The 27803-nt window shown below is 38.1% G+C and overlaps 1 protein-coding gene across 1 annotated transcript; it reads left to right on the forward strand.

Moving 5' to 3' along the window:
• The first annotated feature begins 15805 nt into the window (after positions 1–15805).
• On the forward strand, positions 15806–27512 carry NECAP1 (NECAP endocytosis associated 1). The gene is made up of 8 exons (XM_003771187.4): positions 15806–16161; positions 22018–22118; positions 22273–22377; positions 23429–23510; positions 23851–23959; positions 24049–24232; positions 25081–25204; positions 25568–27512. Exons 1-8 carry the CDS (start codon positions 15827–15829, stop codon positions 25614–25616), a joined length of 1089 nt encoding a protein of 362 aa, XP_003771235.2. The 5' UTR covers positions 15806–15826; the 3' UTR covers positions 25617–27512.
• Positions 27513–27803: the final 291 nt, after the last annotated feature.

Here is a 27803-nt window from a genome sequence, read left to right on the forward strand (position 1 = left end):
ACCTTTTAAGCTTTCTTTTGTTTGCTATGTTCCAGAATTAGATGGTAAGGTCCTTGAGGGCAGGAACTGTCATTAAAAAAAAAAATCTCTAGCATTTAGCATAGTGCCTAGTTCATAGAAGGTACTTAATATATGTTTATTGACTACTAACTATTTACTGTAGGTCTTTAAACACTTCATGGTTAACAATTTATTGGGTATAGAAGAGAGGCAACTTTGAGGTGATCTCTCAGATTCCTTCCAAAACTGAGATTTTATTATTCTAATCACTTTCTTTATATATATCTAAACACTTTCCTTATACTTTCAAAATGTTTCCAGAAAGTTGGACTGTTTCATAGGCCCACCAACAGTCTTATTAGAAATTCCCCAACATTGTTTGTTTTTTCATCTCATAACATTTGTCAATTTGATGAGTATGAGTTGACATGTTAGAGTTACTATCATTTACATTTTTCTAATTTTACATGATTTTTCAGATGATTATTGATAATCTGATTTTTATCTTTTTGAAAACTATTTATTCATATGCTTTGATTATTTAATACTGACTCCAGGAGACCAAATCCTGTGTCTCTGATACTTGCTAATTGGCCAAAATCTAGTACATCATTTCTTCTTCCTTGGACTGATTGGCCTCCGATGCGTCTTTGAGCTTTAGATCTGGGACCCATATTTTAGGCTTGAATTTTTTTTCTTCTCAATATGTATGATTTTCAAAAGTGAGAAACTTTTACTCTTAGCTGCTTTCTAAGAGGGTGGTGTGAATAAATATGACTTTACCCAATCAAATTCCAGATTCCCATCCTTCTTGAAATTGGTCACATTTCATTGAGCCCTAGTCATATTACCTCAAGATAACTGAGTCTTCTTTCTATAGGATTAAAAAAGAATATTTAATTTGTCAATTAGTCAGCCAATAAACATTAAGTGTCTACTATAGGCCAGACACTTTGTGAAGCTCTTGTCAATACAGATAAAAAGAAAGAGAATTCTTACTCTCAAGAAGAATATCTCCAAACTAATGGGAATAGAAAACACATGAAAGGAAGCTGAAAAGAAGAGGTAAGGGAGGGAGTGGTGAAGGAAATTGGAAGACACAGTATGGGGTTGGCAGGATGGAGAAATCCAAAAGAATATATCTGGGTGAGAAATGAAAATATGGCTTCTGTGGGTTACCTACTTAAATGGAAGTTTGAGGAAGAATTCTTTAGTTCATCTTCAGAAGGGTCCTGAGGTAGAGGGTACTGCTGAGATGTGAGTATCAAGGTCAATACCTATTTTGTGGAATGATGAGGTTCCTGGGGACAAGATGGAGAAGTGTAAAGGAATACAATCAACTAGAAAATGTTTAGATACTGTTGAGTATTTTATTTCTTGGGATAGATTCAGTAACAGTAATATCATGATAGATAATATCCAATATTTTGGATATAGAATAGGTATTTCTATTTCTATTTTGAACTGTGACCCTGCAGCCTTTTTTGGACTTGGCTAATACATAACATGGAATGTAACCTGGCAGTTCTAGGAAATGCTTAATTTGCTTAGCTTCCATGGCAATGCTTCTTTCAAAGTGGCAAAGGAATATAAGTACTAGAGCACAATTCGCAACTGCTGTTTGATTTACTCATCCAGTAGGTCAAATTATGAGGTAAATACTTAGAACATCTGAACCTAGGAGCTTGCCTCTTATTCCTCAGCACAGGAGAAGAACCTAGGATACAGGAAGAGCTAAAACTGTTAAGAGACTATTTCTGTTTTGTATTCGCATGTGAAAAGAACCTTAAACTATTTATTTCTCACTCTGGGTAACCCATAATTTTTGAGGTAGTGGATGTAGATTATAATTCATGAAAACTCACATAAAACCCAGAAATAATTTTAGAAAGAAAAGTATTAGGTCATTTGGGAGATGGGGGGAGGGAGGAGAAGCCAGAGAAGGGGGAGGAGGAGAGAGACAAACACAGAGATACACACACACAAAGACACAGAGAGATATGGAGGAAGAGAGACAGAGAGAGACAAAGAGAAAGGGAGGAAAGGAGAGAAAGGAGAGAGGGAGGAAAAGAAGGAGAGAGAGAAAAGAAGAAGAAGAAGAAAAAGAAGAAGAAGAAGAAGGAAGAGGAGGAGGAGGAGGAGGAGAAGGAGAAGGAGAAGAAAGAAGAAGAAAAAGAAAAAGGAGGAGGAGGAGAAGGAGAAGGAGGAGGAGGAGAAGAAGAAGGAGAAGGAGGAGGAGGAGGAGAAAGAAAAGGAGAAGAAGAAAGAGAAGGAGAAGTAAAAGAAGAAGAAGAAGGGGGAGGAGGAGGAGGAGGAGAAGAAGAAGGAGGAGGAGGAGGAGGAGGAGGAGGAGAAAGAAAAGGAGGAGGAGAAGAAAGAGAAGTAGAAGAAGAAAAAGAAGAAGAAGAAGAAGAAGAAGAAGAAGAAGAAGATGAGGAACAGGAGGAGGAGGAGGAGGAAGATACTCTGGTATTCCTCTTATATCTCTGATCAGGAGACCATTAGTCCATGGTATCTCTGTCATATTGCTAAATAACATCATTTCCCCTATAAGCAGACTATCTTTTGCCTCTTTTTATATTCTCAACATTTAACATAGTGCCTTGCATATAGTAGATACTTAATAAATGTTTGTTGAATGAATGATCCTTTAAATGGGTGACAAAAAGTATCAATCAATAATCAATTTCAATTATAGATTTTAGCGTTAATTTAGACTAAGTGTCCCAAATCCTTGGCACTGGTGTGGCAGTTGTATCGGAGCCATGACTGAGGAAACTTTGTCACCCTGGAGGACATCTTCAAAATATCAAGTTAATTTAGAACTGGGATAATTCAAGGGATGGAAGGAAATATGACATTTTAACAAAATCCTTGAGGAAAAATGACTTGAATAAGAAGAGGCGAGAAGGAGGGGTCTTGTTTTTGGTCTTGGCCAGAGAAGAACTTTTCAAGTTTCTAAGAGTACAGAGGATTTCCGATTTCCTGTATTTATGTGTGTTTTTGCGGTTCCCCCTGGTGGTTTGCCTAGACCGCACCCAGAACAGCCTGCTTGTCATGCTTGGGACCAATTATCACTTGTTAAGCAGTCCCATTTCTGATGGCAAAGGAAGGGCTATTGAAAATTTTGAGTGTGATGCTCCAGCTTTGGTCTTGGTTTCCTTACCTCAAGAGAAACCTGGGAAATTCCTAAAGGTAAAGGGTCGAGCAATATCCTAAAACAGTCTTATTTACATCCATTTACTTAGGCAAAATAGGTATATTTATATATTCTCTAACCACAACTATGTATGTATTTGCAGTGGAGGGTTTGGAATGGGAAGAGTTTTACTCTTTTCTTGGCTTTAGTTCTTAAAGCAGACATAGATATCCTCTGCCTGCTTCTAAAGGGCGTAGAGACCCGGAGAGCCTATTTCTTTCAGCCAGGAGTGACTCAGGGGGTATTTTGTGGTCCCATAGATTCTTCTGCTTGGGTAAAGAGCTGGAGGGGCTGATGAATCATGGTTGCTTAGCTGGTATTGGGTATACAAAGAAATAGCACCTGTTGCTCCGTTGGCCCTCTTGGTTCTTTCTTTTCCTGAAGCTGAGTGGTAAAGCAAGAGCTGCTGGGTTCTGCTGGGTGCAGGAATAGCAGGGAGGCTGAATTCTATTTCTTGGCCATCGTGCATTGAGTACATAGTGCCTCTTTTTCTTTTGTATTCATTCTTCCCGAAGCTTAAGTAAATGAGCATCTGGAGACAGATTTGACCAGTTTGTGACTTCAGGACCTTTAAGAGATCTGGAGAGACATCCGAGTTCCCACTAGGAAACAGGGTTGATAGTAGGGTCTACTGGAGAAGATAACAATGGCTGATAACAGAGAATGTCCCAGCAGTTGGAAATGGAAAGCTGGTCAGCTGAGGATGGTGATGGCTTCAGGGAGTGTGATTTTTGAAGCAGAGAAGAGCTGGCTGTGAAATGTACCAATATTCCAAATCCAGCAAAAAGCTATATTTAAGGGGAACTTCCTCAGAATTTCACAAAGGAATAAACTGATTCCCAAGACCAGGGGAACTTTTTTGAATATTCTTCAAGTCAACATGTACTCTACACCTGTGCTTTATGTAAGCCCACTCTCCATAGGGACTTTGACTAAGAAGAGAGTAAGTTTCTGGGATTTGGAGAGAATATTTTGTAACATTTTTCTTATATCACTTTAACAAATAATCCTTTTTCTAAAAACTAGTAGAGTTCTAATGGCTGTTTGATAATTAAGAGTATATTAGATAGGGGCTCTGTAACTATACTGTTAGAAACTCCATTTTCTAAGGATTACTTCTAGAAAGCTGTGTTAAATTAATTTAGCCAGCCTCTAATCTGTGGGTGACTGGAGCCAAACAGAATAGGGTAGAGACAGGAGAGTCAGGAATCAAACAGAAATTTAAGTTAAAAGGTCAGATGTTCTGGAGCCCCATCCCTGTTGGGGGGAGGAACCTGCTTTAGTGTGGGGAGATCCCAATACTTAGACCAATGATTGTGCAAGGAGTGTAGCCTTGACAATGAGGGGCAATTGCAACAATGTGGCAAATTTGATTCATATCAGGGCTTCATGACCAGAACTTGGCTGAGCTCAGAGAACACCTGGCAACACAACAATTATGTGATTTTAGTAGAGGGTAAAATCATTCAGAGGGTGAGCACAAAGGATTGTTCCTATATCAAGCTCAGTACATAGCTTGTTTGCTGGGCTTTAGAAAATATGTTATCTCCTAATATCTTGATATTTCTTCCTTTTGGTCAAAGGGAGGGGGTCTGAATGAACCCCTATCTTCCTGCCTTATAAAAAAGAGGCAGGTATAAGTCCAAATGCCATAAGGAGTCAGTTAGGCCAGGACAAGGATTTTTATTACAGGCGGTCATGTTCTTGATGGCACCTACTGGGGAAATGTTTCACAGGTATCATTGTCAGTCTTATTTGATTGCAAACAGGAGAGGGGACAAGAATGTGTTGACATTAGAAAGAGAAAATGTCATCACACACTTGAATCAGGGAGTTGGTGGCTGGGGCACATAATAAAAGAGGAGAGGAGAAAAAAACTAGGGCAGTAATCTCAGCCCTTGTCTAGAATCTTGGGACAGCTTTCTCATCTGGATTTTGGCTGCTTCTGCATCCATAATAGATGAACCTTCAAATCTTTAGAGGAATCTGCTATTCAGTCAGGAGCAGGGGCGTTCTTCAGATGATCCAAGAGTCTACACACACCCTCCTTAATTAGATGACTTGGTAAGGACCCTTAGGAAAAACTCCTTGCATTAATCTTTGAATATGAGTTTCTGGTCAGCATAACACAGATCCTTTGTTGAGGGTCTCTAGACAACAACATAGAGATGATCTAGTTTCCTAGACACACAGGGCTAGGTTCAAACAAGGTGATACAATTTCTCTCAAAATTTCCATAATTGCATATTTATATTGTCAGGTACATATCAAACTACTTAGAGTCTCACAATGGACTAATTCTGAGAAGGGAAAATTACATGTCACCAAGCTAATCAATAAAACTTAAACATAACTAAAATCAATTCTTCTTATATTCTAGTTATCCATTCTCAATGTGCATTTAATTAAGATACTTTGAGTCCCAGAAGTCTCATGTACTCATCCGGTCCATAGATCTTTTCTTGGCCTATAGACTTTATTCTCAAGACAGCCCTAAAGGGGGCTCTGTTTCTCTTGTTTCAAATTGAATGGTTTCTAAATAATTCTGACTTAATATAATTTAGTAAATGTGGTCTTTCAATTTTAAAATTTCAGAGAATTTCAGTTTATATACTATTTGTTGTTCCTATTATTACCTAAATTCTGTACCTAGTATAAGAATCTTTAAAAATTTTGTGAAAATCCAACTATAAAATGAGGTCTTCTGCCTTTTAAAATTATCAAATACTTTAAAATGAGAAAATAATTTCACTTTCTTTACTGTTATCAATGTGTAAAATTATTAATCCATAAATCTAAAATCTATTCCATAAGAAATTATTATTAAAACATATTCAAAGCATGAATTACCATGATAGATAAATATTGGAAGTTAATAATAAAGTTATATATATAGTTCTTAAAGAAACAATCCAATCTTTTTGCATTTATCAAAACTTACCATTCCATTTAATTAGAAAACTTTTACATTACATCTTTGATTTATTTCTTTATTTAAAAATGCTCCCCTTAGGAAGATATCATCCCTATATTATAATTTACCCACAGATAGAGGTTAAAATTGTATATTTATATTTGTATTCTACTAGTAACTCAGAAATGTTCTCAGAAATAATCAATCTATTATTTAGTATACTTAGTATTGTACTTTACAAAACTTCTTAATTATAGAAATTTGCCATAAAAGGAAAAAGAGGCACACAATTATATACCAATATCATGTATTATAACATAGGGGAAAGGTTCTTTAGCTCTGATTGATTCCAGGCATGAGTCATGTTTGACAGCAAATCATATAGTCAAAGGGTGTGAAAAGCAAGGCTGGATTAACCTGATTAACCAGATGGGAATTTTCCTTGTCAGAAAGGAAACAGTACAATGGGAAAATAGAGTCAGCAGGATCTTACCTAGGTTGAGCCAAGGCAATCCCCAGAATTTTTCCAGGCACAGATATCCATCTTTAGCAGTTCCTAGACTGTAGCACAAGACAGTTTCTACTTGGCTTCATGACAATTTAGTCAACTATGCCTGTAATCAAAGCTGAAAATAATGGTAAATTACAGTCCCCAAAATTTTTACCTTAATTTCACTAACTACAATTTAAGGCTTGAATATCTTTCTTGGTGTTTCCCTAACAGTTAATATTTCATTTATCCTTTACTTATAAATAGAAACTATATTCTAGGGCTTTAGATGTACAGCAAATACCTAATAGTTGACTCATCATTAAATACTTAATAATATTCAAATACATTTTTATAACATCTTTTAAAATACATGTCTAACAGCATCCAGATTAGAAAGTTGGTTTGTCTGTTACAGTGTTACAGTGATCTCTAGAATTTCACAACATAAGAGAATTTAGAAATACAAGAATAACAAAAAATAACACATATATAAAATACTAAACAAGACTTCAGGTGACACCAATTGCTTTTCCAAATTATCTCTTACAAAAATAATTAACCTTATTACCTTTAGCATTTTAAAACACTTCAGAATTATCAGGTATGGGACAATTACGTTCAATTAAAGAATTAATGTAATGCTTTAACGTATTAAGCACTTTACAATCATTATATTATTTTGACTCAACAACCCAAGAAGATGAGTGCCACTATTACTTTTCTTTTTATAGATTAGGAAAGTGGAACAGAGATTAGATAATTTACCAAAGATAACACAGCTAATAAATTTTTGCAATCATAATGTCATTTAAGCTACTCTACATTTTCCCAGTATTTTTTTCAGCAACTATATTTAGGAATCTGATCTGAGATGAGAGGGATTAATAGGAAGAGGGTCTTTGACTTGGGGAAGTCACAGAAATCTTTTTTGGTTTAAACAATTTTATCTCTTTTCATAGTCAAGGAAGGGGGGTTAATAAAAGGTTGCTATGAGGTGAAAATGTATACTTATTTTTTTCTTTCTTTACTGTGAAATTACTTTCAAACTAGTAGACTTCCTTCTTTGCTCTAGAACAATGAAGCTAATAATTTGTCATTTTCTTTTAAAACTTTTATAAAATCTTATCCTTATTTTTCCTTAAAACAGATTCTATGGAGTAGTACTCAAAAACTTACTAAGATATTTTAGAATTACCCTAAGGTCCCAGGAGTTCTCTGCAATCTTAAAATGATTACTCTTGAAACTCTTTAATGGTTAATTTTCAAATATCCAGAATCTGTTAAGATGTATTTAGTAGTTCTACAAACTTTGATGATCTGACTTTATTTCTGTAAATCCAATATACACCAAAGTTGAAATGATAAAAAAAGTATTGCAGATTTTTTCTTTTTCCCTTTTCTTACAATCTAATCTTTTAAGGAGAGAGGATTTAGTCCTTCTCCTGGATCAGTTACTTCAACTATGAAAAGTCATTAATTTTTCCTAGTGTTCTAAACTTTGGCTACAGCTCTTAGAAGTTTTTCTGGCTGGCTGCATTTTAAATCTTTCAATGTAATTTCAGATATAATATTGATTATACACGTACAATCATGTTAAACATAGCTTCATAGTTGTCATGTGACTACTATGAATCAGAACAAAAGAGAAAAACTACAAGAAAGGAAAAACAAAAACAAAGTAAAAATAGTATGTTTCAATCTGCATTCAGAATTTATTATTCTTTCTCTGGATATGGATAGCATTTACCATCCAAGTCTTTTGAAATTATCTTGGATCACTGTATTGTTGAGAATTTATTCTATCATAGCTGATCATTGCACAATGTTACTTTTGCTGTATACAATGTTGTTCTGGTTCTCCTCACTTTATGCAGCAACAGATATTCATCTAGGTCTTCCTAGGCCTTTCTGAAATCAGCATGCTCATCATTTCTTTTTTCTTTCTAAATTTATTTTATTTGAAAAAATAGTGTAAGAAAAAAGAAAAATAGAAAAAAAATACAAAACAAAATAAAGCAAAACAAAAGAGAGCATTGATATGTGTCCAGCAGAACATCAGGGAGGACTCAAAATATATATTCAAAAAATAGCAACAAATCATCAGATCAAGAAAGAATATCTATATATGTATATCTATATTTATATATATATTAGTAGAAATTATTTTCATGAATATCCATTTTTTTCTTTACTTTCTCATAAATGGTTCTTTAGTTCTCTGCTATGCATCTTATTTACTTTATTCTTTTTTCCCTCTTTCATTCCTCCTCAAACAAGTTACTGTTATTAAAAATATATTTATATATACATATGCAGATATATACATACATACACACACACCCACCTACCCACCACATACACATGTGTGTGGAATAGAGAGATAAGGTGAAGAACTTACAGGAATATGTGACTTCTTTTTCTGTATTTTATTTTCATTATTTCTGTGTTTCCCCTATGACCTGTATAATATGTGAAGGCCCAATATTTACTTGAGCCTTGGCCAGCTATAAACATATTTACTTAACCTGAGCTGATGACATTTATCAGTATTTGATATTTATCGATATTTAGTCTATTAGCTTGACCACTATCTGCTTGATTAAGCCTGAAGGTCTGATTTTCTGTTTCCTAATTTCGGGGAAACAGAAACCTTCCATTCTAATCTCTCCAGATAGCAACAACCAATTAGATGCCTTCCCTTCCCCTTCTCAATGCTCTCTTACTTGTGATGTAATCTCGTGTATAAAAGCTGTGTATCTTTACTACTTTAGTTCTCCTACCGAGCTTTCTGTTTCTTATCTTGTGACGTTTCATCCTCTGAAGGTTTTAATAAACAACCTTTCTGCTTTCTATTTTGAGTGATCTCTGAGTAGTCATTTTGGGTAAGGGTTTTCTACATCCCTCACACATGTATTTCCTATCCCTGCTGCCTCTTTAATTAAATTCTACTCCATAACTTGCCTTGCTATTACTTAATCCTCCCGCCTACCCAAGGATCCCTCCCTTGTCCTCTTTCCTCCCCCCTTCTTAATTTTTAATTATTTTTTTTAATTTTTGCTGAGGCAATTGGGGTTAAGTAAGTTGTTCAGGGTCACACAGCTAGAAAGTGTTAAAAGTCTAAAGTTAGATTTGAACTCAGATCCTCCTGACTTCAGGGCTGCTGCTCTATCTACTGTATCTTCCCTCCCCCCCTTATTTCTTTATAGATTTTGGAGGATGATATACTCTTCATTTATATATGTAGTATTGTCTATTGAACCCATTCACAATGTGAGTAGATTTTCAGAACTACAGTACTCATCATTTCTTTTTTCTTTTTCTTTTTTTGGTACTCATCATTTCTTATAAAATAATAGTATTCCATTACCTTCATGTACCATAACTTATTCAGTCATTTTCCACTTGATGGGCATCCACTCAATTTCCAATTCTTTGCAAAGACAAAAAGAACTGCTACAAATATTTTTATATTGAGTCCTTTCCCTTTTTAATGCTCTCTGTGTGATATAGACTCAGACATGGAACCAACGAGTATGTACAGTTTTATAGTACTTTGGGCATAGTTCCAAATTGCTCTCCAGAATAATTGGATCAGTTTACAATTCCACTAACAAATCCTTTCAAATTTCAAAGTGAGGGAAATAGCTTGTGAACAATGACACATATATCAGGGCCCTTCCCTTTGTTCAGGGAACCACGGCAGTGTGGGGAGACCTTGGTATTTATACCAATCATTGCACAATAAATTGTAGCCCCGATTCATAGCAGGGTTTCATGACCAGAACTTGGCCAAGCTCAGAGGACACCTGTTGGCTGCTCAAAGTAATACAATAATTAAGTGATTGCCAGATGGTGAAATCATCCAGAGGGTAAGCATAATGAATTATTATTATTTCAACTTTAGAGCACAAATTTCTTGCTGTAACAAAGATCTGTAAAACAGGGTACCTCCTAATATCTTAACTGTTGAAAATAGTTAGTTGGCCTTGGGTGACCCAACTTGCTAGTGCAAATGGGAGTTGAGCAAGTGAGTTCAAAGGTATGCTACAGATGTATATGTATATGTATGTTTGCATATGTGTATTGCCCTCATCGCCTTCCTGATCAAACTCCATATCATCAAATACTGTAAGGTTCTTGTTTGGTTTTCTGGAGGTCTCTGAGAAGCCTTCTTTTCAGTAGATTAATCACCACAAGAGTAGCCAGGTGTTAAAGTCTAAATTCTTTATTGTCTCCTGCCTGAGGCTGGGCAGCTTTCTGGAGAGCCTTCCAGACCAGCCTTGGTCTCAGTGGGAGAAGTGTAGGAGGCCAGACACCACAAAGCTAACAAAGACGGAAATGAATCTGGCTCCCCTTGGCTCTGAGAGCTTGAGCTCCTGCCTCCAGTCCATTTGTCTTCTCTCGCTCTGTCTCTGAGCCTATCAGTCCCCCAGGAGAGCCACTAAGAACCCGAACGAAGATGGAATGAATCTCTCTGAGTCCGAGGGTTTGTGCTTCAGGCTCCAGCCATCACAAAGGTAAATGATGGAATGAATCTGTCTCTGGGCCCCAGCTGGCTGTTATATACTCTATTATCATTACATTATCATAGATGTGAATCTTGTGGAACTATATTAAGTACTAAGTACATATACTGAACTAGAGAACTATTAAGCACCATGATAAACTAGATAACCATTGTCTTCATCAATTCCACTGAGTTAGCACCTGTAGTGCCACAGTTTTTTTATTGTCCTGACTCAGTTGCCCTAATTGTCCTGACTCAGTTTCCCTAAATTGTTCTGCCTCAATTTCCCTAATTGGTCCTGTTTCAGTTTCCTTAATTGTTCTGCCCCAATTCCCTTAGTTGCAAATCCCTCCTCTGGCTCATTTAGACTGATATAACTCAGGGCTATTTGCCCTAAAGTTATAAATTGTCAATATGTAAACTCAGAATGGGGGAATCCAGACATTCTGTCTCTAGTCAGATACTTTCTTAACTTCTAGCTTGTTAGAATTTATGGTCCTACCCCCCCAACCTGTCAGAGCCAAGTTGATACTTCCTGCTTGAAGATTCCCAGTCACCAGAGTTTGGACTCCACCTTCCTGCCTTTGTTTAGCTACTGTGTATAAATATGTCATTGAGAACTCGAATTGGCTGCTGGTTGCTGACTAGATGCTGGATTCTTGGAGACCATAGTCTCATTCAGCCCTGGGACCAAACCATGGATCCATTTGATCGTAGTAAATCTCTCCCTTCCAAATAAAATATTAAAAACTCTTTAATCTCTATCTTGCCTCGGTTTCTCCAGCATTACACACCTTGCAAGAATCCTTGTTTTAAGTACAAGAGTTCTATCCCATAACAAAATACTTGCTGTATATTTTCAATTAGATATCCCATTGACACAAATTCAGAATTTTCAAAATGGAATTCTATCTTCTGTCCTAAACTTGTTCAAACTCCAAACTTTCCAGTTCTGTTGAAGGTTACTCAGGTTCGTAATCTCAACTTCAATTCTTTACTCTTCCTAAGTCCTCATATCCAACAGCCCGAAACACCTATACTTATCTCTACACTCACATAACCATCCTTGTTCAGGACTTCATTACTTCTTCCCTGAACTAATTCAGTAGTTGTCTAATTGGTTTTGCTAATCCCAATCTCTCCCTTCTCTAATCTACCCTTTATACAAGTGGTGGGAAACAATCTTTCTAAAGTATAAGATTAATAATATCACTCCTCTATTCAAGAATATGCAGTACCTATTATCTCTAAGTTAAAATAAACAGATGCCTCAGTTGGATATTTAAAGTCTTTTATGGTCAAGCATGTCTTTATGGATTTATTTCATAATACTCCATTCATTCTACATTCCAGTGAAACTGACCTTGCTATACCCTGAACTTGGCATTTCATCTCCATTTCTTTCAGTTAATTTGTCTAGGAACTTATGTTTTCTGTTGTCTTATAACCCTTATTTCCTCTTTACTTCTGGATCTTTTCTTCCTAAAAGATTCAGCAAAGGCCCTGCCTCCTACACCCTACTCCCCGTTCCCTAAATAAATCAGCAAGCATTTATCCATCATCTGCTATATACCTGGTGCTATGCTAAGACATGAGATTATAAAGAAAGGCTAAAAACAGTCTCGGACTTCTAGGAACTCAGAGAAACATGTAAACAATTATGTATAAACAACAGGTAAGCTAGGTGTCACAGTGAATAGAACACTGGGCTGGAATCAGGAAGACATCTTCATTGGTTCAGAACTGGCTTCAAACACTTCCTACTTGTATTGCTTCCATTTTCTTAGAGAAGTTGGGGAAAGAAATAACAAACCACTTCAGTATCTTTTCCAAGAAAACACTAATAGAGTGATGAAGAATTGGATGTGACTGAATAATATGTGTAAAAAATACTTATACATACAGAGGATATTTTAGAGTTAATTACAAAAGGAAAACACTATTAAAGGAGACTCAGAAAGGCTTCTTTGTAGACACTGAGACTTTAAATGAAATGTTCTTAGTTTTTCTGGAGGTCTTGGGAGCAGTCTTCTTTCCAGTTGATTAATCACCACAAGAATAGCCAGGTGTTAAAGTTCAAAAGTCTTTATTGTCTCCTTCCCTTGGTGTTCAGCTAGCTTTGTCCTGGCCTTCAGGAGGGGACTTGGTTTCAGTGGAGAAAATGCAGGTAGGACAGGCCAGCTACCACAGGGTGTGAGATGGGATGAATGAATCTGTCTCTCAGTCCCCCAGAAAAGCCACCAGGAGCCTGACCAAAGATGGAATGAATCTCTTTCCTTGGTTCCAAGAGCTTGAGCTCCTACCTCCAGTCCTTTGTCTTCTCTGCCCCAGAATGAATCTGGCTGAGGCTCCTAATTTATATACTCTACACTGAGTATAAACCAATCATTATATCGATAGGAAACCATTATTTGTTGTAAGATTAAATCAATCATACCGAATTTAGAGAACTCTTAATCACCATGCTAAAAACTAGATAACCATTGTTCTTTATCACTTCTACTGACTTAACACCTTGTAAGAAATCTTGTTTTAGAGTTCTGGCCCATAAGAAACTGAGACTTGAATAAAGCCAGTGAAGCCAGGAAGTAGAAACAAGGGAGAGAATTCTAAGCATAGGAGATAGCCAGTGAAAATTAGGTTGGAAGATGGAGTGTGAAGTGCAAAGGATAGCAAATAGACTGTCACTGTGGAGGGGTAGCTATGAGAAGCCCAGTGCTTCTTAGTATTTTCTCTTTGCTCAGATTAATATGTACAAATGTATCATTTGTATATTTATTGTACCTTCCCATGAGACTGTTACCTCCTTGCAAGTCGGAACTATTTTTTGATTTTCTTTATATCCTTAAATCCCAGCAATGGATACATAGTTAATTTGAAGTTATATCTTGTCTAGGACATTAACTCAATAATGAGCAAAACACTTAATCTTACACTGCTCTAGCACAGGGCTTCTTAAATTTTTTTCCACTCTCAATCCCTTCTGTCCCATCTTCCTCAAAAAAAATTTTTTTTTTAACTTAACTTCATCTGGTACTGAGATGTTTCTGGCAGTAAAGTATCTATTTATGTTGTGTGTTCAGAACCAAGGCTAGAGTGAAATCACAGCTACAACAGAGACAAGCATTGCCTTGGATTCATTACCCGTCTAATTTTGAATTAATTTTTGGTCATTGCATCCAGAAATCTTTTATGTTTCCAAATTTTTCTTGACCCCCATATTCAATTATATGGGGGCATGGTTTAAGAAACTTCGCTCTAGGAAACCCTCTAAGCCCTTATAATAAATTCCAGCAAAGAGAAGGCACCTACTTGCAATTCTGAATAAGTAAGGAATTTTTCTTCATGAGGCATTTCCCTTTGCCAATGAAATCCCAGGTGTAGTTTCGATTTCTTAAACCCAGTGCCTTGATCAAAGCCCCTTTCTAGACTTACCTCTTACTTCCCTAGAGTGCTCTTCCATTCAGGAACTGGTTGTCCTTTATGTCTGGAACTGTCTCCCTCCTCCACTCCACCTACTGTTATCCCTGGCTTCCTTTAAGTCCCAACTAAAATTTCATCTTTTATTGGAAGCCTTCCCCAGTGTATTTGTGTTAATTATATCCTATATATAACTTGCTTTGTATATCCTGGTTTGCATGTTGTTTGTTTGTTTCTCTCTCTTTCTTTCTCTCTCTCTTTCTCTCTCTCTCTCTCTCTCTTTCTTTTTCTTTCTTTCTTTCTTTCCTCCTTTTATTTACAGGTTATATGCATGGGTAACTTTACAGCATTAACAATTGCCAAACCTCTTGTCCCAATTTTTCCCCTCCTTCCCCCCACCCCCTCCCCTAGATGGCAGGATGACCAGTAGATGTTAAATATATTAAAATATAAATTAGATACACAATAAATATACATGACCAAACCGTTATTTTTGCACATTGTTTCCCCCATTGTCCTTAAAATTATTATAGAAGGGAAGTTTAGAGATAATCGAGTAGAACCCTTGTCTTTTGAAAGATCAGGAAACTGAACCCCACAGTGCAGAAATCAATAGTTTTCGAGTGTCACTTGGGCAATTAAAGCTATGGAGAGAATAAGGGCACGGAGCCTGATTGGACCTTGTTGCGCGTGCTAGTTGTGTGGTCTTGGGCAAGTTAATTAACCTTTGTTTGCCTTTCTTCCCTCATCTGCAAAATGGGGGTAATAAAAGCACCATCTCCCAGTGTGGTAGCGAGGATTCAATGTACTTTATAAAGCGCTTCTAGGTGCATGGTAATGTTTGTTTCCTTCTTTATGAAAGAGACAAAAGGTAACTAACCCCAAGGAGTGAGAGATGGAGCCATCAATTTCGAAAGGCGCAGTCACCCGTCTGACACCTGTTAGCTGGTCCATATTTGTGGACGTTCCTGCGGTTATCCTGATGGAAATCGCTTTGCAAACTTAAAAGCGCCCTACAAGCTCTCTAATAGGCTGTGGTTACAATGATGATTAGGGAAGGATCTTTCGGGCAATTCCCCCAGCTCAGACTCTGCGGGAGTCCCACTTTGCCACAAAGCGCAACAAAGTTCAGAGATCAAGGCGGAAGCGATTGCTCTGGCGCGGAGCGTTGCCAGTTCCCAAGATGGCTTTCTCGGCAGAGACGCGCGGAGCCTTTGCCAAAAAGCACTGCGGAGCGCCGTGGCCGTGGATGCCCCCCCGCGAATCGGGAAGGAGGATTTGCCAGCGTATAAGATGGCCGCTGAGAATGGGCAGCTTTCACCCGTTGCAGGCTTCAACATGGTGGCGCTGCTTTGCGACCTCGAAATGTCTGATGGGTGCTCGCAGGACTCCCTGGTATCGCGGCACGGAAGTGGCGCCGCCGGACGCCACTGCGGTGACATCACTCCCTGTCCGTCTCCCCCCGCCCCTACCTCCGCCCCCGCTCCGCTCTGTGTACTCCCTTCTCCCGAAGACTCGGAGAGCGGATCCAAGATGGCGGCCGAGGCGGAGTACGAGTCCATTCTGTGCGTGAAGCCCGAGATCAGCGTCTACCGCATCCCGCCGCGCACCTCCAACCGCGGATACAGGTAGTGCGCCCTCGCCCGCGCCTGACGTCCCCTACCTCCGACTTGTCATTTTCCCGTCCCCTTCCCAGGCTGTGCGCTCCCTGAGCACTGCCCCCTTCTCCGCTGCCTCTTCCCGACCCCCGTCGCGATCTCCTTGACCCCCTCTGGCCGTCCTTCGCCTTGGACATTGCCTTCTCTCCCCTCCTCCATCCCATCTCCAGGTTCCACCTGCATTATCATATCCCGACTCACCTTTGGACACCTCCCCTCTCCTTTCTCCCTCATTGTCAAACCCCGTCCCGCCCGGGGACCACTTCCATCCTACCTCTCGATTCCAACCCCTAACCCTGGCCACTTCCCATCCCGCCTCTGAACCCCTCCCCCATAGGATACCTTCTCCCATCCCCTTTTAAACCATCCTCATCCCCTCTCTAGTTAGACCCAAGAACAGGACTATGAATTTTGGCCCGATGGGAGAGACACCTGTCACCTGGTCCCTATTCATACCTCATTCTTGCGTTGTCTCAAATGAGATAGCTTGAATTGACTCTGTAACTTAAAAATACTTTATAACTACTTCTTTCTTTTAGCTGATATTATTATTTTCGCCAGTTCTTGCTGGAAACCAACCACTGCCATTTTCCATTCTGTCTCTGGACCCCTCCCTCCCCAGCCCACTTTTGGATTCATCCTTCCACCTGCAGATTGCTATTAGAAACTACTTCCACCTCTTCCCTTCTTCCCCCTCCCATCTCTGGATCGCCTCACAGTCATTGCCACCTTCCATCCACCTTTGTCCCCTCACCCCATCAGGAAAATCATAGTCACTCACCATCTCACCTTTGAATTCTCCCTTTCTGATGTGTTCCTTAGTCAATCAGTATGCATTTATCAAGTGCCAGAACCCTAGTGACAGGTTCTCTGGTTCAAACAGTCCTCACCCCTGAAATATTGGTATCCTGTCCCATCTGGGTATTTTTAAAAAAATTTTTTTCCATACTGTGGCATTCAGTCTATAACTCTGCCATCCCTTCTCCTAATTAACTCTAGTGCTTTCAATAAATCAACAAGTATTTGTTCAGTACTTACTATGTGTTGCCCCCTTCTTCCTTAGTCTCTGGGAAAACAAATATTAGAATGAAATCTACTCAGAGTGAGCCTGCTATACTATACTTCCTAATCCCCTTCTTTGGTATCTCCATAATCTTCCCTACTTCCTTCAGATTACTTTTTTCCTATTCCTTTTTTCCTTTTTCTTCGCATTTTCTTGTGTTTTCACCCATTTCCTAGTTATCCTTATCTAGCCCCCATACTTTGCAATTAGTCTTCTGAATCCAGCAATCACTATCAAAAATTATTATTCTTGTTCCATTGGTCATAAAAAGGTGCTCTGTTCTCTTTTGCTTGGTTTCTTCTTTCATTATCAATTTTCTCTTTCTAGGAGGCAAAAACCCTGGCTATTCTTTCTTTCTGATCAAAAATTACCTCCATCTTTCTCCCCTGGCATTTCCCAGGACAACCTTTTCTGTTTGTTTTTGTCAGCCTGTTGTCTCTTAGTTTACTTCCCCTGCTTCCCAATTAGGATAATTACTATTCAGGTCTTTAAGGTTTATAAGGTTCTCCCCCCCATGATCAGCCTGTGAAGTTGGTTGTGCAAGTAATATTATTATCCACATTTTATACATGAGAAAACTAAGGGTCAGAAAAGTTGTTTGCAGTCACACAGCCAGTAAGAGTCAAAGCCTAAAATCAAAGCCAGCTTTTCTCATTCTGTTTTCACTCTACTATAATATCCATCATCTGATTATCTACAAACCTTGGATGAGATCTAGGGAGATTCATATAGTACTGATAGAAAGTGACTGTTCTCTTAAATTATTTATACATGTAAGCATCTAACATGAACATGAATAGGCATCTAAATGGTTTCTGTTGATAGAAGAATGTAAATCATAAATCTGTGTGAGGGTAGATTGGCTACCTGGGCATGTTTAGGATTTTCTAGAGATAATGAGGTGTTAATAAATAAAAAATAAGATAAGAGTTTTGATAAGTTTATGTATCACACACACACACACACATATACACACATATACTATTTATAATCTGCATAAAAAGAATTTGAGTAATTTTCCAACTTGTTTTAATCAGTAGGAAAACTTTTTTTTATTTGATTGATAACAACTTAACCTTACTAGACTTTAGTAGTATCTTACTGTTTAGGCCATCACTGAATGGGCTTGATGGACTTTCCTACTCTTGAAGAGGATGAAAAGAAGAATAGCAGTAGGGAAAACTTAAAATAGTCTGATTGATATATGTAAGCTGATAGACATTATTCTTTTCTATTAATTGTCCCAGGCTTTCTGAAAAGGAATATCTGAGGAAAGATTGAGGAAGAAAATACTAACAGTTCTGAAAAGGAAGACTCTAAGGACAAAGCAGCACCTAGAACATTGCCCTGAACTAATAGGCACTTAATAAATGCTTACTGAAATTAAATTCTAAATTCTGAAAGATGTGGGAGGAGGGAGGTATTAGAGCTTTTATTGGAAAAAAGTAAGATTTCTTAGCACATAAATGTTTAATAGATACTTGCTGATTGATTGATTTTGTACTCCAAACTCTTCCCTTGTCCTCAGGACTCCATTATTCACAGTAATTTTTGCATTAAACACTCTGAATGATTAAAATCTCCTTTTTTATCTCAGCTCCCCACAGGGGTAGTCATATCCCAACTCACCTTTGGACACCTCTTCCCCTCTTGCCCCTGCCCATCTCTCATCCAAAACTATTTTGTAATGTTACCTTTGTCAGCTTAAACTCTGAAATTATCTTTCCTGATCACAATCTCCTTTACTTCCACATTTCTACCTCATTCCTCTTAAATCTACTTTTTTGGTTTTTGTTAGATCTCTGTTTTTCCTAGTTCTCTCAATTATTTCTGTTCTAGCTTTTCTTCTGTTCATAGCATTGGATCCTATGGACAACCATATCAGTAATGGGCTCTAACCTTGACTGTTGTGCCTCCTTGTTTTTCCACCATTCACATCCTGCCAAGTCTCCAAAGCTCCGTCATCTAACCATCTGGCCACTTTTCTCTGTTCTTCTGCTGACATTCACTGCTGGAGGAAGTTAGACAACTCTGTCAGATGGATCCACAATGAATAAATGTTACCTAAGCTGAAATGGTCCCTCTCCGTCACACAGCAGCCTTCGTATTGGTTGTTTCTTGGACCATTTCCTTTCTCTTTAAGACAGTAATGCTACACCCCTTCCTCCCCTCCCCCCCCCCACTTTCTCAGCAGATGACCTTGTTTCTTTAACAGAAAAATGGACCTTGGAAGTTTCTATCTCCCTTGCTTCAAAACTCAGTATCCAAACTCTCCCTTGGTGCAGTCTCAGAGGATGAAGTTGCCTTCTCTTTGCTTAGATTAATTTTACTTGTTGACTGTATCCTGTGCCCTCTAAGAGCATCCTCTAGGAATCATTCTTCCCTTTTCCTCATCCTTAGTTTCTCGTTGTCTGGTACTCTCCCTGATGCCTTCAAACCTGCTCAGATTTAACTTTATTTTTTTAAACCTTAAACTTTTGTCATACCTTAAGGTGTCTTTCTGTAGGTCTCTTCCATTTCATTATCTCTGTTAATTTGCCAGATTGCTTATCATGTACATTTTGGCTTTTGATCCCAGTGAATGTTCTGAAATGAGCCGAAAATATTCAAAAACTACCAACCACTAAATTTCATGATTTTTCCTTAGTTTTCACTCTTCATGATCTCTTTGTAGTTGACATTATTTACCACCCCATTTTCCTACACCGCTTTCAGGATGCCCTTTTCTCTTCTTTCTTTTTTCTCTTGAAGGAGATCAGTAGAGAAATAAATGAGGATAAGATAAGGCAGCTCAGTATTTACAGGAATAGTCCAAAGGATGGAAGGTGGGGTGGAGTTAGAGGAGGAAGCTCTAGGGTAGAAAGTTGGAGGCTGTTTCCAGACCTGTTCTTGGGTGGGAAAGAATGAGGGGCTCTTATCTTCCTTGCCAGAAGTAACAGTCTCCACCCATTCTATATTGAACTGATACACCAGCATTAGCACCCCCCAGAGGAGCCATTTGCACTTCGGAGGCTTCTGGAGAGCCCAGGGGCCATAACCACTCCAGTATTTTTGCCAAGAAAAGCCCCAATGGAATCAGGAAGATTTGGACAAGACAGAGCAATAAAAACAACTTCCTCTTATGCACTGTATTCCAACCTAACTGAACCATTATCCTTTTCCCAAATTTGACTTGCATTGTCTCATGTCCAGTAAATTTTAAAAGCTCTTATATCTGGAATTTTCTGACCCCCTTCCTCTCATCTTTCAGAATTTTGAATTTAATTTTAGTAAACATTAAGTGCCTCCTAGGTTCAGGGCACCGTGCTTGGTGCTGCTTTGTCCTTAAGAGTCTTCCTTTCAGAATTGTTGGTATTTTCTTCAGTCTTTCCTTAGATATTCCTTGAAAATCTTGAACATTTATTTGATCCATTTATACCTTGTTAATAAAATTTAAGGTACTTGGGGAGGGACATAAAATCTTTTATCCATAGCATAATGCCTTTCCCAAAGGAGACACTTAATATTTGTTGATTTGTTAAATGAATAATTGTAAGCTGGTACAAATAGCTGAGATTTATATAGCACCTCTATGTTAAGACTATGTTTTAGAAAATTTAATACAATAAATTGTTTATTAAGCATTTAAATTTTACATAAATGGACAGAGTGGGATATTGTTTATGGGTTCTAATATTTGGTAATTTTTTTGTCTTATTTGGTTTTCCCTCTTAATTTTTCTAATCAGCTTTTTGTTTATTTTGCTTCTCTTCAGATATCATGCTTTACCTGACTCCATTGTCACCTATTCTCCAACTGTTGTGTTTAAATTCCTAACAACCCTTGATTCCTTTCTCTACTATGTCTAAAAAGCAAAACCAAAACAAAACAAGTAGTAATTAAATTTAAAAAATAGTTTAAAAATCAATTTATTAAATATTAAAAATAACTTACATTTTAGTATAGAGTTATGCTCCATAGCATGAGGCTTGTTTCTGAGTTCTACTAGATTTGTGATCTTGGGCAAATCAGCTTCCGTTTCTTTATAAGTGCCATAATTATGGCACTCTTAGACTTCCAGGTTGGTTGTGGGGGAAAAAAAAAGCTCTGTAATACATAAAGCACTTTATAGGGATTGTTATTGTCAAGGTATTCAAAAAAGTTTTTAAACTGATGAAATTATTTTGGGGAGACAGTATAAAATAACAGAAGTCTAAGTACTTGATTCAAATGCCATATGCCCTGCCACAAATCACTTCCTTTGGGCTTTCTTCAGTTTCCTCATTTGTAAGATGAGGAGGTTGGACTAAGGGATTTCTAAGAATCCCTTCAAATCTTATTTGATGGTTCTGTGCCTTTTACATTTAAACATTGTGGTTTCTAGGAAAAAGTTTGTCTTTGGAATAATTATAATACTAATACTTAACAGAAAATATTTCAGTAGTACTTTCAGATTTTCAAAAGGCTTAATATATTACCTAATGAGTCTCATGTGGTTAAGTGCTATTATTATCCCTATTTTATTAAGAGCCCAGAGTCACATATTGTCTTATATTGTCTCATAGAGTCTCAGATTGTAATAGAACCCAAGCCTTTCTTACTCCCAAGTTTACTACTCTTCTATTTTGCTTACTTATGTAAAGTAGTTGTTGTTGATTAAATAATGAGGTAAGCAGAATGGAGAGGGATACAGCTGTTTGGAATCTGGTACTGAGGAGTGGAATTGAAATATTAAATATAAAAGAGCATTGTTATGGTCCTGAAGTTCCCTGTTTTTTTCCCAGGGCATCTGACTGGAAACTAGATCAGCCTGATTGGACTGGTCGTCTCCGAATCACTTCCAAAGGGAAGATTGCCTACATCAAACTTGAAGACAAAGTATCAGGTAATGTAGTGAGTAGATACTTTAATAGAATTGCATGTTTAGGTTTCAGACTCAGGGAAGCAATCTATATTGTGAGCTATCTTAAATATATAATAGACTTCTTTTCTGCTCAAAAGACACCTCTTCCTGCTTCCTCCTTTTTTTCATCCTTTAGGGGAGCTATTTGCTCAGGCACCAGTGGACCAATATCCTGGCATTGCTGTGGAGACAGTGACAGATTCTAGCCGATATTTTGTGATCCGGATTCAAGATGGCACTGGTATGGGAGCCAACACTGGAATTTGATTGGGGCTAAGGGAGAACCAGTTATTAATTTCAGTCTTGGTTCGGGTACCTTTGTGTCTGTCTCACCCAAACTTTCCTGCCTCCCTACTAACTCATTAGAGATACTATTGGTGGGTAGGGGAATCTTGATAAGTCAGAGAAATAGCACAGTGATGAAGATGAACTTCATAAGTAAGCTTGAATCAACCAATCAGAATATCTAACAAAAATGAACAATTCTTGTAGCTCCTTTTCTTTATTTGTTATTTGTGGTTATCTCTGAATTGTATTTCCTGTAATACTTTTAATAGAGTGAGAGGGATTATTAGATTGAAGGTACATATGACAAGGAGATGGGAGAAGTAATATCAGTGAATGTGAATTAGGCTGATTAAAGCTTATTGAGGAAAGATGAGAAGCTTATTTTATCTTTTTAGATTTTTTTTAGATTCATATATAAGGGAATTCTCTTCCTGTGCTCAGGACTGTGATAGATGGAGACTTAGCTTAATTTCTTAGTTCACGTAAGGGAATCTGTTGTTTATTCAGAGTACAGAGTTATTTAACGTGCTGAAATAGCTTTTCTAGTGTAAGACTGCCTTCACTAGATAAATGATCAGTATCCTAATTGGTGTGGGTACTTCCTCCACTACTGTTAATTACAACTTGCTATGATTTAGGGATATTCTTCAAGAGCTACTATAAGTGAATAATTGGTCAGGATACTGCACACCTGATAATGAGTCTTAAGCAGTTGGTCATTGGACAATAGATACGTAGTCAACCAGCCAGCTGGTACTCAGAACTTTTTTTTAATCAGGTCATCTCCATGCTATGATGTGGCATTTGAATAGAGCTTTAGTGGAGTAGTTTCAAGTACTTATTAGTATTGAAATCCAAACCAGGGATGTGGTCATTGCATTGACAGCCAGCATGGGCATAGTAGTGGCTAGAGGAAAGACTGAGCAGTTGGTTAACTGCCTTGTGTGTAGTAGGGGCTCTCCTAAGGACACCTTCTGCCCTGAGCGTTCCCCTCCTTCCCACAGGACGTAGTGCTTTCATTGGTATCGGCTTCACAGATCGGGGTGATGCCTTTGACTTCAACGTTTCTCTGCAAGATCACTTCAAGTGAGTGTGACCTGCCTCTTAAATCAGGGAGAATAGTCTTCTGTTTTTCTTTTTCTTCTATGCCCTTGACTTTATATTAATTACCCCATTTGTTGTGAATCTAGAGTCCTTCCTTTTTCCTTCCTGCCTATGACTATATCCATTTCTAAATTTCAGTCCCTATTTCTGTAAATCTGGGTTTGGAATGCTTGTTTAAAATTTGGGGTTTATGTTCTTGTCCTTGTAGGATTTGACTTGTAATTCTGATGAGAAGGAAAAGGCTCTATCAGGGTTGTTTGTATATTGTGGGTGGGAAGTTATCTATTGTCATCCCTTTAGCCATTTTCTCCTTCCCTTGAAGATGGGTAAAGCAGGAAACTGAGATCACCAAAGAGTCTCAGGAAATGGACACTCGTCCCAAGTTGGATCTAGGTTTTAAGGAAGGACAAACAATCAAATTGAGTATTGGGGTAAGTTTGTGTGTATTCTTTTCACCCAACCCTATCATTGTTTTTCCTTCCTGTGTTTCCATCTATTTGTGCAAATCTGTCTCTTTTAGAATATTACCACAAAGAAAGCAGGAACATCTAAGCCTCGACCTGCAGGGGCTGGGGGCCTGAGCTTACTGCCACCTCCACCTGGAGGCAAAGTGACTATTCCCCCACCTTCATCTTCAGTACCTATTGCAAATCATGTCACTCCACCTCCCATCCAGAAGTCCATCCAAGGTGGCAGTGATGCAGGTAAATTCCTCTTTACCTTTCACATTGAAAACTAGCCTCTTTTGTTTTTTTTCTGAGTCATACTAATCTGCTTTGAGAGTTAGATGTGTGGACCTGTCTGTCTGATCTAAAGGAACTTAAATTTCCAGGTCATTTCCACCGAAGCAAAGGATGGGTTTAGGAACATGGTACCCAATGGGTTCATTGGCATTGAAAAAGTGATAGTAAAAGGACAGGTTTCAATTATGTTCTAGGAGACTTTAGTGTTTGTTCTATTATACTTTTATTTCATAATTTGGGGGATTTGTGGATATTCTCATTCTTTTTCATGGCCTTCTTAGAAAATGGGTAGAGACAAGGGATCTTTTCTTTCCCTTCTTCCCTGCTCGTTTTCTTTAAATGAAGATGCCAACATAAGGAATAGTAAATTTCTTAAAATCTTTGTATTGGGAGTTAACAATATAAGAAGCCTAACAATTTTTTAGACCATGCTTTTGCTTAGTTGTCTACATGATAAGAGTATTTTGCAGAGACCCTCAGTTCTGCCACTTTGTTTCCTCTATATCTTCTCTGAACTTTGGCTTCTTCATTTAATACTTATCCTACTTGTGTCTCAGGGCTATTGTGATGCATGTGTTTTAAAAAATTGTTGATATGCCAAAAAAGATTAAGTTTTTGTTATTAATGGAATATGTAGGATGATTCCTTTTTTTTTTTTCCCCTTCCATAGAAGGCTAGGGGAGAAAAAGGATGGTTTGGGTATTTGGATTTTTTGAGGACATTGAAACAGACTAGGTAATTTCTTCCATTTCTTTTCAGCTTTAATAACTATCTTTTGCTTTTTCCTCTTCCTTCTGTTATATACTCAGATATCCTGTTAGACTTTGATTCTCCTGTTCCTGTCTCAAATACACCAGCACCTGCTCCTGTTTCTGCTCCTGGTCCTGCTAATGCAGTGACTGATCTATGGGGAGACTTCAGTACTGCATCCAGGTAATGGTCAGGGAGAGGAAGCTTACTCATAAACAGGGGCTGAGGACTGAATAGAAATTTTGGTGTAAAATGTATATAGTCATATGAAAGCCCTAAGCAGGGAAAAAAACATGGTTGGCCTGGCTGTCCTCAGGTTTGATGCTTTTGGAAAAGATGAGCCTTGACAGCATTAGAGAGTATCATGAGGATGTTTTATACATGGTGGATCAAGGAATCTAGGTGTAAGGTATGAGTATAGTTTTTTCATAGAACCTTTCATTGTAGGAGCACTAAGTTGAGGCTTTCTAAAAATTACTGTAATTGGATAGCTTTTTTATTAATGTTGCTTTCCTGGCTTTCTTTCTCTTGTCTCCTGGAATGCAGCTCTGTTCCAAATCAGACACCACAGCCGTCCAACTGGGTCCAATTCTGAGCAGCAAGGATAAACTTGAAGACCAAGAGAATACAAGGGCACCAATTTGAGGGGGGGATTTGGAAAATTCTACCTTCTCCAGAACTGAAATTCCTGGACAGTCTTTTAAAAAGCTTTCTTATTTCAATCAAGAGCTGGTTTATGTATCTCCCTACTGTTGATCACATGCTGTGCAGCCCAGGAAGCATCTCCTGCTGCCCAACAAGGGTGAGAGGTGGGTTTGAGCCCACTTGTAAGTGAGCAGAGAATGCTTGTCAGGCCAGGATCTCCGTATCAAGGGGAATTATACTTACAGTCGCTCAGCTCCCTTTTTAGTTCTTTACCCTTCTCCCATGGCCCTCTTTGGGTGGCATTGGGACAGGGTAACCCTTGGACAGCCTTTCTCTCAAGTAACACAGTAGGTAGGTGCAAACCTCCTTGCAGTTCCATTTGGTTTCTGCAATTGAAAGGACTTAATTCTATGGGAATAGATGTTGGGAGGTAAGGAGACACTGACCCCATCACTCTCTCCTTTATCCCAGGACTTCACATTGGGATAGAGTTGTTGGAGATGACTTCCAGGCCTGCGTGTTTACAAAATGAGGGGTGAGAGGTGGGTGGAAGGCTGTGTAGATAGATGAGCGAAGCTCTTGCTCCCCACTTCCTGCCATGTTCTCCTCTTACTGATCTCAGTTGGGAAATGACAGTACTGGGAGCAGCTCCATTGCCCTCTTCTATGTTTACACGTCTTTCCCTTTGAGAAGAGGGTTGTGTTGGTGCCATTTGCTCCATCACCTTGTATTTTTTCACTGGGGCAATATCTCTGACTAGGGTAAGAATTTTGGCTGGCTGTTGTCCCAAGCTGCCTGTTTCCTGGAGCGCCATCTAGTCACTTCATTTGATGCAAGATCTCCTTTTTTTTTTTTTTTTTTTTTTTTTTTGGCATTTTGTGTGATTTTAGAGTGAGAGTCAGATCTGTGCATAGGGGAAGTACAGAGCGCTTAGTCCTCTTGCAGGTGATGGTGTGTAACATGCCCATCCTTCCTTGGTACAGTGTCTGAACTAGATTGTTTTGTTGGACCAGGTATGTCTTCTCTGCTCATTTCCTATAAAGCTTGGCCCTTTTAACCAGAGAAATCCATTTCCTGTATTCAGCTCTTCAAGTGGGGACTGCTGCTATGCCTGTATCTGCCATTTATAAAGAAAGCTCAGGAGAACCACAGCTACAGAGGTTTGACAAGTTTTGAAAAGGGAAGGTTCTGACAAACTTTGCCCAGAGAAATATCAGAACAAAGTTTGAGGGTTTTTTTGTTTTGTTTTGTTTTGTTTTTACATTTCCCTTTCTTCCTCACAATGCTGTGAAGAGAATTTCCTTTTCCACAGAAAAGGACATTTTCATTTGTTTCTATTAAGTAGCTAATTATGATGAGGGACGATTTATTGTGATAAATAAGTATCATTCCTGTTTTTTTTTTTTTTTCCTTTTTTTTGCCCATTAGGCTGTTTTTTTATTCTGAATGAAGAGTCTTTGAATTTAACTTGGAAATACATATCTTCTCTATCCCTGAAATCTTTTCTTGTCTTTCCCATGGACTTGTGGGTCCATCTTTATTTTTGTCTTTTTTTTCCCCCCTGTGCTATATATCAAGTAGTTCTGCATTTGCTGAGTTCTGGAAGGTCCTTTTACGTTTCAAATGAAAACACTAAAGGAAAATAGGAGAATCACTAGTGGTTAACCATTGGGACTCTCTTTTTTTATTTTCCTTCACTTGTTCTTACTTTGCATTCCCCAAGATGATAATATATTATGTATTTGAACTGCTGCAAAACTGAAAAAAAAAAAAGATATATGTGTATATAAAGCATAAGGTGTATTGGTGCAATAATGGTAATTAAAATATAGAAAAGGATGGTGTCTGTTTCAGGTTTGATTTTCTTTATTACCCTGTTGTCTCATTGATTAGCTCTTTCTAAGCCCCTCTGATTGATAATGTAGGAGCACTTTAGAATTGTGTTTATTTCTCAAGAAACTCAGACTTCTCAGATGCTGGGACTAGATTTGCCTTGATCTCTGAGGCTCCTCATATTTGTTTTTATCAGTTATGGACAATTCTTTGTTTCTCTTAATACAATCTGAACTATTGCTTATTACATGTCAACTATTGCTTTCTATAGAATGGTACAAGACGTAACTAAAAACTTAACTAT

The sequence above is a fragment of the Sarcophilus harrisii genome, chromosome 5 (assembly GCF_902635505.1).
Source record: "Sarcophilus harrisii chromosome 5, mSarHar1.11, whole genome shotgun sequence".
NCBI lineage: Eukaryota > Metazoa > Chordata > Mammalia > Dasyuromorphia > Dasyuridae > Sarcophilus > Sarcophilus harrisii.

What these genes read in the sequence shown, in the direction of transcription:
- NECAP1 (XM_003771187.4), top strand. Translation starts at nt 15,827, where the DNA reads ATGGCCGCTGAGAATGGGCAGCTTTCACCCGTTGCAGGCTTCAACATG. An exon ending in CCAAGGTGGCAGTGATGCAG is followed by an intron (nt 24,233 to 25,080) that starts GTAAATTCCTCT and finishes TTATATACTCAG; the next exon opens with ATATCCTGTTAGACTTTGAT. An exon ending in GACTTCAGTACTGCATCCAG is followed by an intron (nt 25,205 to 25,567) that starts GTAATGGTCAGG and finishes CCTGGAATGCAG; the next exon opens with CTCTGTTCCAAATCAGACAC.